General features: G+C 39.8%; 1 protein-coding gene across 7 annotated transcripts in view; it reads right to left on the bottom strand.

The window, feature by feature from the left end:
• MCTP2 (multiple C2 and transmembrane domain containing 2) overlaps positions 1-17,321 on the bottom strand; it is a 222,974-nt gene that overhangs the window by 96,051 nt on the left and 109,602 nt on the right. For all 7 annotated transcript variants that reach the window (XM_008535761.2, XM_070618934.1, XM_008535767.2 and 4 more), the window contains exons 11-13: positions 16,841-17,027; positions 14,444-14,537; positions 1,223-1,325 (exon numbers count right to left, since the gene is read on the bottom strand). In XM_008535761.2, coding sequence (XP_008533983.1) covers positions 1,223-1,325; positions 14,444-14,537; positions 16,841-17,027 — 384 coding nt within the window. The remainder of the gene's footprint in view (positions 1-1,222; positions 1,326-14,443; positions 14,538-16,840; positions 17,028-17,321) is intronic.

Genomic DNA, 17,321 nt, shown 5'->3' with positions numbered 1-17,321 from the left:
AAACTGACTGTATTCCCAAACCTTCCATCACAGAAGATTCAGACATCCACATGAAAAAAAAGCCAACTTTTTTACTATGACACTTTCCATGTATATGTGCACTCAAGGGTAAGACTGTTCAAGTAACAGGATGAAGAGAAAGAATGGGAGACAGAATGAGGAGAGTAAGAAGACAGTGATTTCAAAGCAGCTTCCGAATAAGATGAGCAAAAACAAGATTTTCTTGACTTAAATTAATGAAGAATTCTCTTTAAAAAGTGGTCAAAATCACCATTTGCTGAGATCCATAGAAAATTTCCTATTGTTGAAACACAAAATAATAAAAATCCCATGCATATTGAGAAACATTTTTTATGTTGACCAGAATCCAGACATCAGCAACAACGGAAAACGGGGCCATGTCCATTGGCAGTCTGTTGGGCAAACAAGAGACTTGAGTACGGTGATCTGCAAACTTGCTGAGCAAATTTAGTCCACTTCTCATAGATCCTTGAGAACTTTCCACTATACCATCAACTCCATTCAAAAGAAACTTTATTCTTTCGGTTATAAGCACAGATAGAGCATTTCTTCAGCATCATGAGGGCAGTGTGCCACCATTTCAACCAATTTCAACAGGCATCTCCTCTTGATGGTCAGGTGCCTTGGAATCTAAAGCAAACTAGAAAATACATCCAGACTCCTAAATGCCAAAGTTAGAAAGAGGGGGCAGGGCATTGCCGTGGAGCAGGTCATTCAATAAGCTGAAATACAAAAACCCTTTGGAAGTTTTCGAGAAATCACAGATAATCTGTATTTTCCAAATGACTCTGGCAGAATACATATCTTCAGGCATTAAAATAATGTTGTAACATAGACGTTCCTTGAATTTAAGGCAGGTCTCCATTTGTAATTTTCGTTAACCCAGGAATGAATTACTCTGGATATATGGAAGCTTCCATCTACTCACAGATTAATTTAGTCACTAAAAGATTTACTCTACAAACGCCTCCTATAACCCTCCCTTCCAGTTCTGAATGCTCTCTTCTATTATTAACACCACACTCTATAAAATGAAAGGATAAAAGGTTTTCAGAAGGAAAAAACAATAAAATTCATTCTTTGCACATAAAAATGGACAGAAATTTCCACTCAAGAGCCCCGGCCTGCCCCAAACCTATCAGAAATAATTGGTCTCTAAGTTAGAGCCACTCCTTGGTATTCCAGAGGCTAAAGCACTTACAATGTAAAAACTTTGTTCCACTCAGGGTTGAGGTTTTTGTAAATGGTATGTGTCTGAAGTCGGTCATTGCCTAACTCCAACAAGCAAAAAGGATCACTCTTTCCTGGAAGAGAACACAGACATTGGTCAGAGACAAATGGCTCTCTAAAGTGACAGAGGCAAAGTAAACAAAAGCTACGCACTTTGATGACAATAAAATTGTGCTTGCTCAAAGAGCGAAGGTGAGCCTCTCTTTCCAGCAAGCCCTGTGGAAGCGCGATATAGGAATCTGGGAGATGGACAGAGCCTACAAGTCTTGAAATGTTAGCATACTTAACAGATTGGGACTGATACACAATCCACATGCAGTTTTGAGAGCCAATGGCCACATAGGTTTCATAGAAGCAGCTATCAATTTGGCACATGAGAGAGTCCACTTTTGTGTTTTGTTTTAAAACAGAAGCTCGTCTCTGTTTCCTTCCTAAATTCTCTTTGAGTCAATATAGATTATTACTCTTCTATAACTGGAAGCCTATGATAACTTATAGGCTTCACATAGCTGTGAACAAAGTGAGAAAAAGTTTAAACACGGCGATCTAGGCATTAAAACTCTGCTCTGGAGTGACTGGCCACAAACACATATAATCCTATATATTTAGTACTTTATGACAACATATATGTGACATTTTTGGTGCTCCTAAACATGCAGAAGTATAATTCTATAAAGTAAGTTCAAAGTTTTTATCTAACAAAGAAAATGAAGCTTAACTCTTATCTCACCTCATCTTTTTCCACCCTACCTCACATATCTTCCAAAAGAAAAAAGAAGAAAAAAATCAAAAATCTAAAGCTGGACCAGAAATTACCAGGTAAAAATGCTCTCCCCTATTGTTAGGTTTGGCAGAGGGATTTAGAATCGGAACTGCCAGCGAAAGAATGAATGGTTCTATAATGTCCATACGACATGAACACATTGCCCGCCTCTGCAGCACACGGCACTTTACAAAGCTGTAGCATACTAAATTAATTGGGGGCATAAGGACAGATGCTCCTCCAACAAATGGCCAAGGAATCCCAGGCCAGGGCCTAATGCAGAGAGTGCTCAGGCCTCTTGACCTACTGGCCTACCATTCAGGTCACTGAACTTACATCTAATTCACTTAATAACCAGGAGCTCTGAGGTGCTGCACTTCAATAGAGAACTGACATGTACAGGAGGCTGCATGAAGACTATATTTCAACAAAAGGAGAGAAGAAGAGCAGATGCGTGGGTAAGGGTCAGTATTAAACAGGATATTCCATGCAACTGACTAGTGGCCTGGACAGTTGGATGCCTGACCAAAGCTTTTAAGTCAATGCCATTATCTCAGCGGCCTGGAGACAGTGATCAAGCCGTGGACATAAATGAATGAGCTGGGTTGTCAATTATAAATAGTGGAAATGGTCCCTGCCTAGATTTAGTAGAAAAGCAATTTAAATTTAAATCTGATATTAAAATAATATCAAACAGCTCTCAGAATCATTGCAAAGATTGGAACATCAGGCTTGAAAATCACTAAGAAACCAATGACAGTTAGGAAGACTTAGGCACAAAAATCACAGTGAGTATCTCACCCCAGGCAAAGTCTGGTGTGGACTCTGCTTTCCAGGAAAACTGGTCCCCCAGGCACTCTTGTCCCTGGACCCTGAGTGTGGCTGCCTCTACTGTGAATTCTCCACTCCTGCTTCTTTGTTTCATTTGAAGTTGATGTCAAGGCCTCAGAGGAAGAACCAGATTGCTCCTGCCTGGCCAAAAACCCGTGTCCTAACAGCCAGGGCTCAGAAAGAGGAAACAGATCTTCCTTGACTTACAATGGGTTACATCCCAAGAAACCAATCGTAAGTTTAAAATAGCTAAGTCGAAAGTGCATTTAATATACCTAACCTACTGAACCTTATGCCTTAGCCTCGCCTACTTTAAATGTGCTCAGAACATTTACATTAGCCTACAGTGGGGTAAAATCATTTAACACAAAGCCTGTTTTATAACTAGTGTTGAATAGCTCGTGTCATCTATTGAATACTGTACTGAAAGTGATAAACGGAATGGTTGTTTGAGTATAGAATGGCTGTAAGAGCAACGGTTGTTCACCTTTATGATCACAGGGCTGACTGGGAGCTGTGGCTCGCTGCTTCAGCCCAGTGTCACAAGAGATGTGTGTACCACACATCGCGCTAGTCTGGGAAAGGATCAAAATTCAAAATTCGAAGTACGGTGTCTAAGGAATGTGTATTGCTTTCACTCCGTTGTAAAGTCGAAAAGTCATAAGTCGAACCATTCTAAGTCAGGGACTGTCTGTACTGGCTTTTCAGCTTCTGTGAATGAAAGTGGGCTGTGACCCCTTCTCCAAAAAATACAAAGTGAAACGTCCCCACCGAGAAAGGGTTTCAGATGCTGGGCAGCCAAAATCAAATGAACGCAAAAATCCATGTGCATCTGCAAAAAGCCTTGCTTATTTAAAGACAGGTTTACTCTGGAAATGCATTTTGCAGCGATGGGGTAGGGATTGGCTGGGGAGGAACATAACGCCTCTTCAATAACTGTGACCAGGAAAGAGAACACGCGTTCCTGGCTTAATGGCTTAATGCTCAAGGAGACGAGGCTCGATTCCTCACCCTACGCTGAAACAGCTACTTAACCGTTTGTCAGACTGTTAGTAGGTGTCAGTGCTGCTCCGCCAGAGACAGCAACATGACATGCCATCAGCACTCACTCTGGGGAAGCCGTCTGACACTTTTAATGAAAGCCCTGGGGCTACTCCACAGCAGGGCAGACGCTGCCAGTCCTGCGCAGACACAGGTGAGCTGAGCTGCGGCCCCCTCTCTCTTGAGCCAGCACACTCTTAGCTGTCCCAGCTAATGAGGAACAGACTTCCTTCCAGAAACTGGGAACTTCAGTTATGTGTCTCCAAGGAACACACAGCACCAAGTCTCTGAAGATAATTCCGTCAAAGCTCATTAAAATGCTGCATTTATTAATATTACAGTATAAACAGGCAGAGAGGGGGAAGAAGAAACAAAAACATCAAAACATTTATAGAGTAATTCATGTACACTTCATGGATTGATTTCTTTCCCTTAAAAGGTTCTGGATATATGGGGACTTTCAATCAAATTTAAAAAGTGGATATTTTTATTGGGGATAAAAATTATCTCCCCTAATAAATGAAATGTCCAACTGTTCCCCAATGGTACCGAGCAAACAACACCAGGCCAACTGACACACATATGCTTGGGTCTGGACTTTTCCTCCTTGCTCTCCCCTCGTTTTACAGGTAAAACATCTACATGATCTCTTCTACATCCAGATGCCATGTCACCTTGACATGGTTACACCACCGGCGATTCAGTTTCACGGTGGTTTTACAGCACCTTACACTCGACAGTCTTTGTTACTTTTCAACACCACTTTAAAATTCATTTATATTCCTTGAATGGCAAGCAGAGGTTTCTCATTTAAAGAATTTTACCTCTATATCAGTTACAGAAGTTGAATGACAAGTAATAAATGTATTTTAGAAGTCATATCATTCATCTGACAAATATTTATTAAGCACCAACTCTGCTCTTGGCGCTGAACCAGATCCTGATGTACACAGACCACCAAGTCATTACCTTCAAGGAACTCTCATAATAATCTCTGCTTTTCAGCAAATGTCGCCTTTCCAAGGAAAACTTTTGCCACAATCCCGGCCAGCGGCTAAGTTGCTCCCATTTCCGGTCTTCAACTGTATATTTTCCTTACTTCGCTTATATTCCACATTTATACATTTCTGTGCCATAGTTAGCCCCGTATTTCATTTAATAACCAGCTCTGGCGGTCCAAGATTCGGTGCTCTCACTGCCGTGGCCCAGGTTCATTTCCCAGTCAGAGAACCACACCACCTGTCTGGCGGTTGTCATACTGTGGGGGCTGCATGTGGCTGTGATGCTGAAAGCTATGCCACTGATATTTCAAACCCCAGCAGGGTCACCCATGGCGGACAAGTTTCAACAGAGCTTCCAGACTAAGACAAACTAGGAAGAAAAACCTGGCCACTCACTTCCAAAAAATTGGCCATGAAAACCCTGTGAATAGCAGAGGAGCATTGTCTGATATAGCGCTAGAAGGTGAGAGGATGGCACAAAAAGACCAGGCAGGGTTCTGCCTTGCTGTCCACAGGGTTGCTAGGAGTTGGAATTGACTCAACGGCACTAACAAATTTCATTTAAGGGGCCCAAGGCAGGCATACAACGTATACACACCCCCACCACCTCTTCTCTCTGTGAAGAGTGCCCTGGCCCAGTGAGACAGGGCAGCAGGGACATTCCTGGCTCCCAGAGATGGGTGCTGGCTAGAGGGAGCCATGCTCTTCTGACTCTGGGCAAGAAACCAAGCTTGATGCAGGTTCTCATTTAATCATCATATCAACTCTATGAGGTAAGGAATGCTTGTGCCATTTGGCAGATGAGGAAACTAAAGTTCAGAGAAATTTAATCTGGTGGGTTAAAGTTCAGAAAGATTTCATACTGGAGGTGAAACCTAAGCAAGGTTCAGGAGAGGGTCGATTTGGCTAGTAGAAATGGGTAGGTCCTTCTTGAGGAGATAGGAACAGATCAGAGCCTTAAATTTATTAACAAGATAGATAGATAGACAGAAAAACAGAGACACACAAAGAAATATATACAGCTAAATAGTGGCAATCAGGAAATATAAGATATGGGTGGATCAATGTAAAGACTGGCCTGAAGCCTTGAGGGTCATGACCAGTCCTTTTCCTCATTTTATTTCCTTTCTTTTTACTTATTCAGCAGCCAGGAGCCACTACAGACTGTAAACACAAGGGGCAGGATCCGAAGAAGGATTTCTAGAAGATAATTCCTGAAGGTAAGTGTAGAGCATGATAGCACAGACAAGTGGGGAAGGTGGGGGTAGCAATCGAGCCATGCCAGACTAGATTTCCAGAAACTCTCCCTTGATGCTTGGTTTCCAACCATTTGCTTGTTAACCTTACTATCATAAATTTGACCAAATTCTAGTGCTCATCCTGAAAATCTATGTTCTCTGACAACTTATTCCCCACAATCCATCCTGATCTATCCTCTACTCCCAAACCCTTTATCAAGGTTGGCGTGTCTTTCCCCCAACCCTAACCAGCACACAGAGGGACAGGGCTCCATCCTCCTTCCTACTCCGCATGTGGAATGGCCTCTCCGTGTAATGCTCTCCAAATCCCCACTCCTCTCCAAAAATGGAAAGGCCAGCTGACGTCCAAGGCCTAGTTCAAGATGCATTATCTTCATGGAACTTTCTCTACAACCTCAAGCTCCAGGGATCCTCCACCCCCTGCCCTGGACTTCTACGTTCCTTAGTTTGGGTGTTATAATGCCTCACTGTATGATGGTCCTTTATGATTCCCGACTATGTGGAAAGCACTGTGCTAGGAGCTGAGAGGGATTTTAAAAGAAGAAGAAACCTCGATCTCTATTTGCTCTGGGCCTAACCTTTCAAGTCTGTTCTGCCTTCCCCAGGGGGTTGCAAACTCCCCTACTCAAATAATGGCCTCTGAGGAGCCATACAGGTGAGGACCTGCTCCCTTGGCCACGGCAGACATCCAGAGCAATGTGCAGACAGGTCTACATCAGGCCTGGGTGGAAGAGGAGGACTTAATTTTGCTGAAATGCTATTTAACTAAATTTCTGAAGTTGTAATATTCTAGCACAAACATAGAACAAACAAGAACTAGTAACATAAGAGTTTGTCCTTCTTTGAGCTCCATTTCCCAGTCACCACGCAAATTCCGTAAACACCGTCATCCACTGAATTTGCCTCACACCTCCCCATTCTCACTCTTGCCTCTTCAAAACCCTTGCTCCTCACAGCCACCAGAATAAAATTTTATAAGCTCATATCAGATCATATCACTCTCTTACTTAAATAGCTTCCTAACGTCTTCACCTGGCCCCTGTGTTCCTATGTAATCCAGGCCGACCAGAGACACTAGCCTCCTCTCCCCTTGGGGCTTCCTTGCTCTGTTCTCTAATCACACTTGCTTTCTTCAAGGCTTTCGAAAAGCCCTGCGGGCTTTGGAACATGCTGTTCCCTCATTTTAAAATGCTTTTCCTTCATGTCTGCTGACATCTGAGCTAAAACACTGCTTCCTTCAGGAAAACCAGTCAGGTGTCCCTTTATTGAACTTTGGCACCCTGTTCTTGACCTTAGCAGTGTAAGTGTCATTAGAAGCTACTGGTTTAGTCACTTCAAGTGAGGGCAGGGACGAATCCCTATTTCTCATATGTCACCAGGGCCTACCACAGGCTCTCTCACAGAGGAGGTATATATGCTGAATAAATTATTACTAAGAACCCAACCAGTAAGACCAAAGTGATTCCTTTCTTAATTCACAAGACAACACAAATAAACTGAATTCATTCACTCTCAGGTGCCAGTAAGTTACAAATTGCTAAATCTTCTATCCACTCCCAAACTTTACATTGACTGGAGACCACGTTCTTTGGCAGCCTGTTAAAGCAGATGGCCTGCCAAAGACAGATTTATATAGTTTTTGATGTGTTTTTAAAAAGTTGGTCTTGATTTGGGCTCAGCTATCCATGAGGTTCTCATGAAAATTAAAAGCGTTCAGTCACGACTGCTGAGCTTTCTAGAAATTGCAATTACAGTCATCCTTTGAAAATAGGGCATCTTTAAGAGGAAAGGTATTGCTATGGATACAGCTTCAAGAAAGAGACAATGAAAACAAACCAGAAAACAGATATGAGATTTAAAATTCCCAGTGAACAATAACTATAGGACTATTTATTTTCTGATAGGAGTAGTCTTATGTTTCTAACCACAAAAACAACAAAAAACTTATCGCCAGTGTTATAATTTACAGTAACTATTCAAAAGTCAGTATTAGAGCATATGGCTGGAATATTTCTACTCTATAACATGGGATCGAAATGCCGTATTTTGGTCAACAGTTTCTCAGAATAGCACTTTCATGTATAACAAAAAAAACTGATGAGCCCACAAAAGTATTTTATATTGATAAAACTATTATCCAGATTATCCAAATGAGAATGCAAGCACTAAACTGGCTAAGCATGAGAATTTTCCTACCATAAAACATATTTTTTCTTCACTTTTATCAGGCAATAGAAGCAGAAACAAAAAGAAAAAACATCACAGAATAGTAATTATAGATTTCTAAAAGTGGTTGAAAAGCCAAACATAATTAGCAATGCTGGTATTTCCAACATTATTTAAAATCAGGGAAATTATGAACAAAATATCAAGAAGACAAGAACTTGTGAAATTCTCCATATCAACTATATTCAAATAAAATAAATTTAATAAAGAATGGGAATAGCATTTATGGAGTATGTACTATGTGTCAGACATGTTCATTTAGGTTTTAACCCTCAAAATACCCACGAGGAAAAGAAGGCTTAGAGTGGACCCAAGGCCAGTACGTGGTGGAACTAAGAGTTACAAATGAGTCTCTGTTTCTATACATCTTCTGTACCATAAAATACTGAGATTAAAATGAGAGGCAACTAGCACAAAAATAAAGAACAAGAAAATAAGGTCTAATGTTCATCTTCAATGCATAAATCATTGAACTGAACATTGATTTACTTACGGCATGAGTCACAGTCACTTGGAAAGGGTTCTTGTGCTTAGTGAGAGAATGGAGAAAGTTACTGCAGTCATGGGAATCAACCATGTGTGTGGGACAGACCAAGAGCTCCTCCTAATGGCAATGCCAAGGAACCAGTGAACTAAAAATGCCACCCAATCTTGAGTGAGGTCCTCATGCACGTCAATGGCCATGCCACCCTCTACTGGCATTCTGCAGTCGAGGAGGAAAGGGTATCTGATCTACAGCAGGTGTTCACTGATTATTTCTCAAAGATCACTAGATCTACAACCAACCTGACTTTTCTTAAGTTGAGATAAACCTAAAAAGCAGTTGGGAAATGATCCTGGGCTCCCTGGAAAGAAGCAGGGGAGGGTAGAGAATGAAATGCATCTTTTTCTCTCCTGGATCCTATACTATGATAGCCCCTAACATGCTTATTTATCAAATAAGGCAGCTTCACAATAACCCACATTTTTTCTTGTCTGAAAATCTTGTCTTTTCCATTCCTCTGAAAGATATTTTGGGATTATGTCAATTTGGTAGTTGTCTTATTAACAATGGAAACAGAGAAAGGGTCCCAGGGACAACCCTACTGCCGAGAAGTCAAGAAGACCTAAATATATTGGGAAACATTTTGCATTTCATGGGTGGGATTTGTAGGGCAAAGAGTGCCAAAAAGTTACAAGGATGAAAGACAAATCCCTCCAGAACAAGTAACTCCAAGTTGTGAGTAAAGACAGTATTTCCAGTTTTGTTCCTTCATTGTCTCCTGATAATTCTCCAGCTTCTCATCATGACATACAGATTACTATAATGATAGGAACATGAAAAATTAAGATAGGATCATGCTACAAAAGAATGGATATTGAGAAGTCTACTATGTTCTGTTGTTACGTTACTTATTATCATGCAACACGGAGAACGGCTTGCAACAAGGCTTTGCTGGCTCTTGCTACTGTGGGCATGGCACAGTTAAGAAGACTCTCTTAAGTTTCTATCTCTTCTATTTTATGTTAGAATTCCTAATGGGTGGAGGCATCTTGGTAGTGGTAACAGGGTGGAGGAATAAAGCAGACGGAGACTACAGAATCATCAGTCTTGACACTGGAAGATTCCTTAGGGGGAAGGGTATCAATATATAAGAATTATTTTAAAGAACAAAATTAACAAAGAGAAAGATTAATTAACAGGGAGGAAGATGTGTGAAACCCACATGTAATTCTAAGAATATAAGAGAAGAGTCATTGACCAGGTGTTGAATTTTGGCAGGCACGTTACGCAAATGGTGGCCATCATGGTTTCCATACTGATATGCTGAAGTAACTCCTCTATGTTACAATTCTGGCAGCTTCCTCCAGCATTCCATCAATTCTAATCCTGCTACCCAGAACAATTCTCCACGTATGCACTGAACTGTCGTAAACAGTTCCCTAGTCTTCACTGGTTAATCTCTCAATAGGTAAGGTAAGTGTTGTCATTTGTACTGAACTACAATTAGGACCAGAAGATATTTCCATTCCCCAACAATTTTCAATTGACCTGTTATCTACTGTTTTATCTTTCTATAGGCTGTGAAATAAACTCTGCAGTTTTTGTGGGTTTTTCCAGCAGTATCAATTCATGAATCTGACGTGCCCCTTGGCACAGTAGAAAATGCAGCACTACTCTCTCTGAGCTTCTACTGCGGATAGAGAACCTGCTCCCCAACCACTTCCCAGCTTTGTCCTGAACAAAGCGTTTCTCTCTCTCTTTTAATCATTAGGATGTGGGTTACTTTCTTCTCGCAACAGCTGAGTTTTGGGACTAGCAACAGAAAGTGAAGTATGTTGGTCTCAGTAGACATTGCAGACAGCTTTGCTCACCTTGAGTCTCCAAGCACAATTTATCAACTGTTTTGTGAATCAAGGCTAGGGCCCGGTTCACCACAGAAGTAATGACATCAGACTGGATAAGCTATTACTTAAAAATTCTAGGTTACGTTGGGCATAAGGTGTTGGTGAGACAAACTCTTTAATAAAAATATCTGACAGGCTCTTCCATTAGAATAACTGCTTAAGGCTATCCACATCTAACACTGGCTGTAGAGAACATTAAGATAACTTTCACCAATTTTAGAGGGATGGGCTACAAGAGAAGATAGATTACTTCAGATTCCTTAAAATAAAACGTCTTCTCACTTATATAGAAACAAATGGCAGTCATAAAAAATACCAAGCCATATATAAATCTACTAATACTGAATAGGTTCGATCACATAATAAAAAAGGATATTTATAAAATAAAGAATTAATTTGAAGAAACAATAAATATCTTTTTTATATATTAGAGCTTTGAAACCTTTATCTTTCGTAAATATCTTAATATTGTTAATATATGTAGATTTAGGATATTAATATCTTTTAACATGTTTGAAAGGATACACTAATTTTTCTTTATATAAAAACATTTTTAAATTTTTCATGGAAAAGAAATTCACCTTAGTATATGTGTATATATACTATGCATATAATATGTACATATATTATTCCAATGTTCTAAAATACTAGCAAAGTAATGAAGATTTAATTTCTCCAAAGTTTAATTTCTTCCTAAGACTATATAATCATAACCTCAATAACCACTAATGAGGAATATCCTTCTAGTCTGATCACAGTAGCATAATTGACAGATATTTTCTTTTTCTAATTGTTACTTGCAAAGATAGAGATAATTTTAAAGTTGGCAAACCACTGACAGCAGGGCTTGCCAAGTGCATGCATTCCTCCTCTAGGACTTGAGGTCCCAGCGCTCTGCAGGCTGTAACCGTGACCTCCACACGGACCACGGCCAAGACCTGCCCCTGGGGACTTCTGCTTTATCAGGTTCCCCGAATCTTAGGCGAAACAAACTTGAAGCACCAGTTATTAAGGTCAATTTGGTATTGTTTTTAAGAAACAATCAACCACCACAAAACAAAAACCAAAAAGCTATCATGAAAGAAAAGTAGGAAGGTTGGAAAGTTCCCTTTTGTACTCTGTCTAAGATGCCCAGGGCTCTTTGAGAATGGCCCTGCTTATTCAGAGTAAATGTATTTCTTTTTTATTTGCAGGGGTGAACACTCTGTTCCCTGAGCAACTGCCTTGGAATGCTCATTTATAAAGTAAGGCTGACTGGAAAATGCTGGGCATGCGGTATAAATAGTTACTTATTTCTTAAATGTCCTGGCACTGACAATGATGGGTACCCCTTCTGATTCATCATCAAGTGAAGCCGGCATTTTTTTAGCGTGTATCTAGTGGATTGGTAACAATAATATGATATGATACCACTACAAGACAAACCTCTTGGAGGTATTAATTACATCCCTATTGCTACCTCACCACAATCTGAATCCATTTCTTTTTTCACTTAGAAAAGTTACTACTCTCTAGAATACGTCCCCTTTCTTGCTCTAAAGCAATACCCTGGTTGGGAACAGACTGAACAATTCACATTAGGAGCCTGCCAACCTGTAAAGAACACAGACTGTGAAATTTGATTCTAAAAATAAATATCAATATGGTCTAAAGACATGTTACCTAATGACAAGGATCTTTGCTTCAATTCAGAAGAGTGACAATTTTCTCATAAAGAATATGGAGATAGTAAAACACCAGGGCATTCAGTCAAAGCACACAGAATTATTTGATTTCTAACCACTGATTTTTGTTACTAGAATCCTTTCGTACTCACCTTCATCCATGCCAAAACTATCTACTGAATATCTTGAATATAAAGAAAATGTCAATGTTTTCCTCCAAAATTATTCTTCTGAAAAGAGGGTTTTGCCTTATATTGTGGTCTTTAGAAAGACTCCCCTTTTGCAGGATATGCACAACATAAAAAACTACATAATAAAAAAATAAACAACTACAGAAAGAATTTTCGAAAACACCACTCAAAGGCATATATGGGTTCTTGGAGCTTGAGACAACTTTTCCTGAGACATCAGCAATCATATATTCAAAAAGAGCTTATCTAAACACTTAGATGGAGGTAAAAATAACTTGCTCTGGAAAACTGGTAGCCAACCCTAAATGTGCTTGACATTTGTGATGACAAAATTACTAATCTCAAAGGCACATGTGAAATGTGTGAATTAAGTATTTTCATAAACTATAAGTTTTAAAAAGAAAATCTTGAGATCAATATGAGACTATAAACATTTTGTGATGAAATTAATGAATATTAGAAGTAATCATTTGAGTATTTCATCTACAACCCTGAGAATTTATATATTCATATTGGCCAAAAAACCATTTTTGGATCGTTTCACAGGCCATTTCCTTAAGACAGAGAACAGGGATTTACAGAGTAGTGATTTCCATTGGTTCATTTTTTGAGGGAGGGTGAAGAAAACTCCTTTTGTTTTTTAACTAAGTTTATATTTTCCATCATTTTCGTAATATAAAGTGCTTAAAATTAAAATCCTCTTTTCCAAAGTTTGAGTTTCCTCAAACTCAGTTTTAGAAGCTCAAAAAGTTACACAAATAAAGTGTAATTGTCTCTATGTGGAAGGTAAAGAGTAGACCACATTCTAACGGTATGAGATTAAAAAACCATGCATGGGACCAGCCCGGTAGTGTGGTGGTGAAGTTTGTGTGCTCTGCTTCAGCAGCCCAGGGTTCACAGGTTTGGATCCTGGGCACGGACCTAGTACCTCTCATCAAGCCATGCTGTGGTGGCATCCACATACAAAATAGAGGAAGACTGGCACAGATGTTAGCTCTGCGACAATCTTCCTCAAGCAAAAAGAGGAAGATTGGCAACTGATGTTAGCTCAGGGCCAATCTTCCTCCCAAAAAACCTATGTAATACTGTGTCAATAGACAGAATCATGCTATATAATAGTCGTCATATTCATCAATTTACTTGGTAAACAGCATCTGTCATATAAGTGTCTATATTGTTCGTCAGTACAAGGGGGTAATTTGGCAATGAGTGGAGAGTCAACCTGCAATCAGACACTGGGATGTCTGGATTACTCTCCTCATGGTCAGGCATCATTCAGGACCAAGCAGACATGCTCTATTCAAGTTAGTGAAGCACCAAGAGAATTTTGTATAAGACTACGTCAACTGCAAGGTGGTTCCATGGCCAAGACTTTGGTAACTTACAGAGAAGTGCCAGCCAGGTCCACCCTCATGCTCAGATTTAGGAATCACATGGTCTATACTTTGAAGAATGAACACATTCAGCACAGAGCACCGCGAGCGAGCAAAGGCAAGAAGGCAAATCTGCCCATCAAGGTGCTGGAGAAAAGCTTCATCCACAAATTAATTCAAAACCAAAGAAGTTGTAACACTAATAATCCACAAATATCCTTGAAAGCCAATGGACTAGTTCATTATCTAATCATAGTAAAATTACTTGAAAACATAATTTTGTAAAAAATGTTACGTGAAGAAGTTGTTCGCCTGCGTCTTTTTTCCTTCTAGTACTCTATTGGAAAGACTGCAATTACTGCATCCATGCTTCTACTTAGGAAAACATTTTGCTTTGCCATGAAATCATGGCAAAGCAGGAAATAAACAAAAATAAAAATAACAATGTTTCATACCTGAGAAGTCGGCTGCTAAGAGATCGACTGCCTTCAAAACTTTCACTTGTAAAATGCCTATGTCCTTCATATCTTTCAGGGAGTTCTGTAAGCACTAGGGGGAAGAAAGGTAGATCACAAATGAAAACAGCTTTCTAACATACTATTTACTGCCGTCAAGTCCTACAGGAAATCCATTCTAGATTTATCCTCACTTTTCTCATGCAATGCTTCGAAAAGTTCCAAAGTGCATTATCTCAGTCAACTGGCCAGTTACGCATTTACAGCAACCAGATTAAAAGTGACTGAGAATTAATTAACTACGGCTTTGAAACAGACAAATTACAAAGCACGTGCAATCTACTTTGAACATCGCCCCCTGGTGATAGCACAGATATCCCGCCGGGAAAATGTGTGTGGAACTACATTCATTTTCTCTTTCCCCTTCTTTCTCTTTAATGAGACTTTTAAATCACCCGAAAAGGCAACATTATTCTGACCTACTTAGTGCAAACTTTATGGATACCAGAGGACTAAACTTGCACCCTTCATAGATACTTATTACCCCTGGAAAGAGAGGAGGGGTGGAAACGGAGAGAATTTTCTGGTCCATGTTTTAGCCAGCTCATTAGATCAGAGATTGAGCATCTAGTGTCACCTTATATTCACATTTACTTTAATTTTTAGTTCGCATGAGCCAAAGCTTGAATATATCTACTGATAATTCTTATGCATGTACAGCAATATGTAGACGTCTATATATACTGCATCCTTCAGAAATTGTGCATGAAAGAGAGAAGCAGATAAACTCGCTTCACATGCCTCCAGAACACTTCTGCTGAAAACGATGTTGCTTTCAAGTCTTCGGATCTGGTATTTCGGCTATCACCAGATAAGTGAAAACTTGCGATAAGCCAACCCCAGAGATTTATGGAAGGATAGTAAAATCCTTGTTATTTAGGCATTTCAGGAGAGAAAAACAAAAACTTAATAATAGGTAAGGTTTGCCTAACCTAATGTGTACCACTGCTAAGAACTTTTGAAAATTGTTTCTGCTCTATATTTTCAACCTAAAAAAAAATCCTAGTGTTTAAGCTAAGATGAAAACACTTGAAATATAATACTTTTACAATGTAGAGGTGGAAATGCCTTTGAAGATTATCTATTCTTACAACCTAAAAAACAAATCCAGGGGCTGGAACTTGTGTCTTGTAACAAAGCCTTCCTTCCCTCTAACATGCTAGCCAGCTCGCTAGCTGGAAAAAACACTTGATATTTGTTTTGTTAGCCTCTTCAAACCTCTTTTCAATTATTACTCCTCAAATCCTGAGGCATTATTCAAAGCAGTCATTATGATCTTATCTAACATCACCTTTTAAATACATGACATTCCTCATGAATTTGGTTAATTTTGCAACTTATCCATGGGAAAGTTTGGGGAAAAGTTTTATTTTTCCCCGTCACATTTTCGTTTGCTTCAAGTCATCAGAGAGGCTATGAATGGTGGAATTGGTTGCAATTTCTTTAGAAAATGCCAACCTCGCATGCAGAATCTGTGTTTGGCAATAAATGTGTGGCTAGGATTCCTATTCCTGAAGATAAAGAATTATTCAATTAATCAATACACTTGCACAGAGAAGGATTTGGGGCACTAAAGTTAATGCTGAGAATAATATTCTCATTAAATAGGGATTCATCTTTGCCTCATTTTCATGCCACTTTCCTAAAACATGCCTTTGGTGTGTGGAAATAAAATAAACATTGATTTACAAAGAAGACAGGATAAAAACAGAATTCAAATAAAGACACCTATAAAGCCAAAGTACAAAAAATAAATGAAGACGACAAAGCCACTTGATTTAAAAATGCTGAGTGGACTTTTATGCACAAGGTGACTGCTTAGGCAAAAATCACAAACTAGTGTTATTATCCAGGGTGGTACAAAGCAACAGACTTCCGTGTCTGCCTAGAGTTCGGCTTTGCTTTATAAGACACAAGCATTTTCTCACTTGATCCTAAGAGGTTCTGGAAAAGTATAAGATTGCAAACATTAGTGGTTGGTTAAAAAATAAAAAAACACTACTTTTGTGACCATATATTAAAATTCCTATTTATATATGCAGACACGCTAAACAATAGCTTGCCTCCTTGAGGATTTCGATTTTCTCTAAAGAGTTCCTAAAAGCTAAAAATTCAAAATACGTTTTTTGGCTTTGAATAGAGCAAGGCAAATTCTAATCTACTTTCACCTTCTCACCAATGCATTGACCTCTAGGTCTGATGTCTTGTTTTATGAGACATACCATTAAACTTTGGACAAAGATCTCTTTTTACGCAGTTTTTCAGTCATAGACTTTGTTCCAACTTAAAAGTGGGGGCGGGGGGAGGTGGGAATGGCGAAACAGGGGAAGCACTCACATAGCGCTGGTCAATCTGCTTTCTTTCACTGGGGTCTGCCAAGGGGCACACACACAGATCGGAGACGGAGACCCCCGTGCAGGGAGTAAGTGTGATCAACATCAGCAGAGCCCCCAGGCAGCTATCCAGCGGCAGCTCCAAGCAGTTGGCTTGCTTGAGCGGGAGTGCCGCGATATCCACTTTACACCTAGAAAAATTGCAGGAATCGAGAAAGAAAAGCGATGAACTCATGGCCACTTCGAAAGCAGCTGATATTCACTGCATCATCCCCGAACCCTCCCTCTGTCCGGACCCGGGTTTACTGAGCAGTGAAGGTTGCAGGGCGCCCCCCACGCCCCCAGCTCCTAACACTCACTCCCAGCCTAATGCACTCTAAAATGAAGGAGAGGAAGAGGTAAAGAAAATCAAAGAGAAAGAAGCAGGGAGGGAATCACAAATGAAAATAGAAGAGCCAGATCTTTGCCAAATAAGGTCTGCAGGA

This window comes from Equus przewalskii, chromosome 1 (assembly GCF_037783145.1).
Source record: "Equus przewalskii isolate Varuska chromosome 1, EquPr2, whole genome shotgun sequence".
NCBI lineage: Eukaryota > Metazoa > Chordata > Mammalia > Perissodactyla > Equidae > Equus > Equus przewalskii.
Note: the sequence above shows the minus strand (reverse complement) of the source record. Positions and strands in the feature narration are given on the sequence as shown.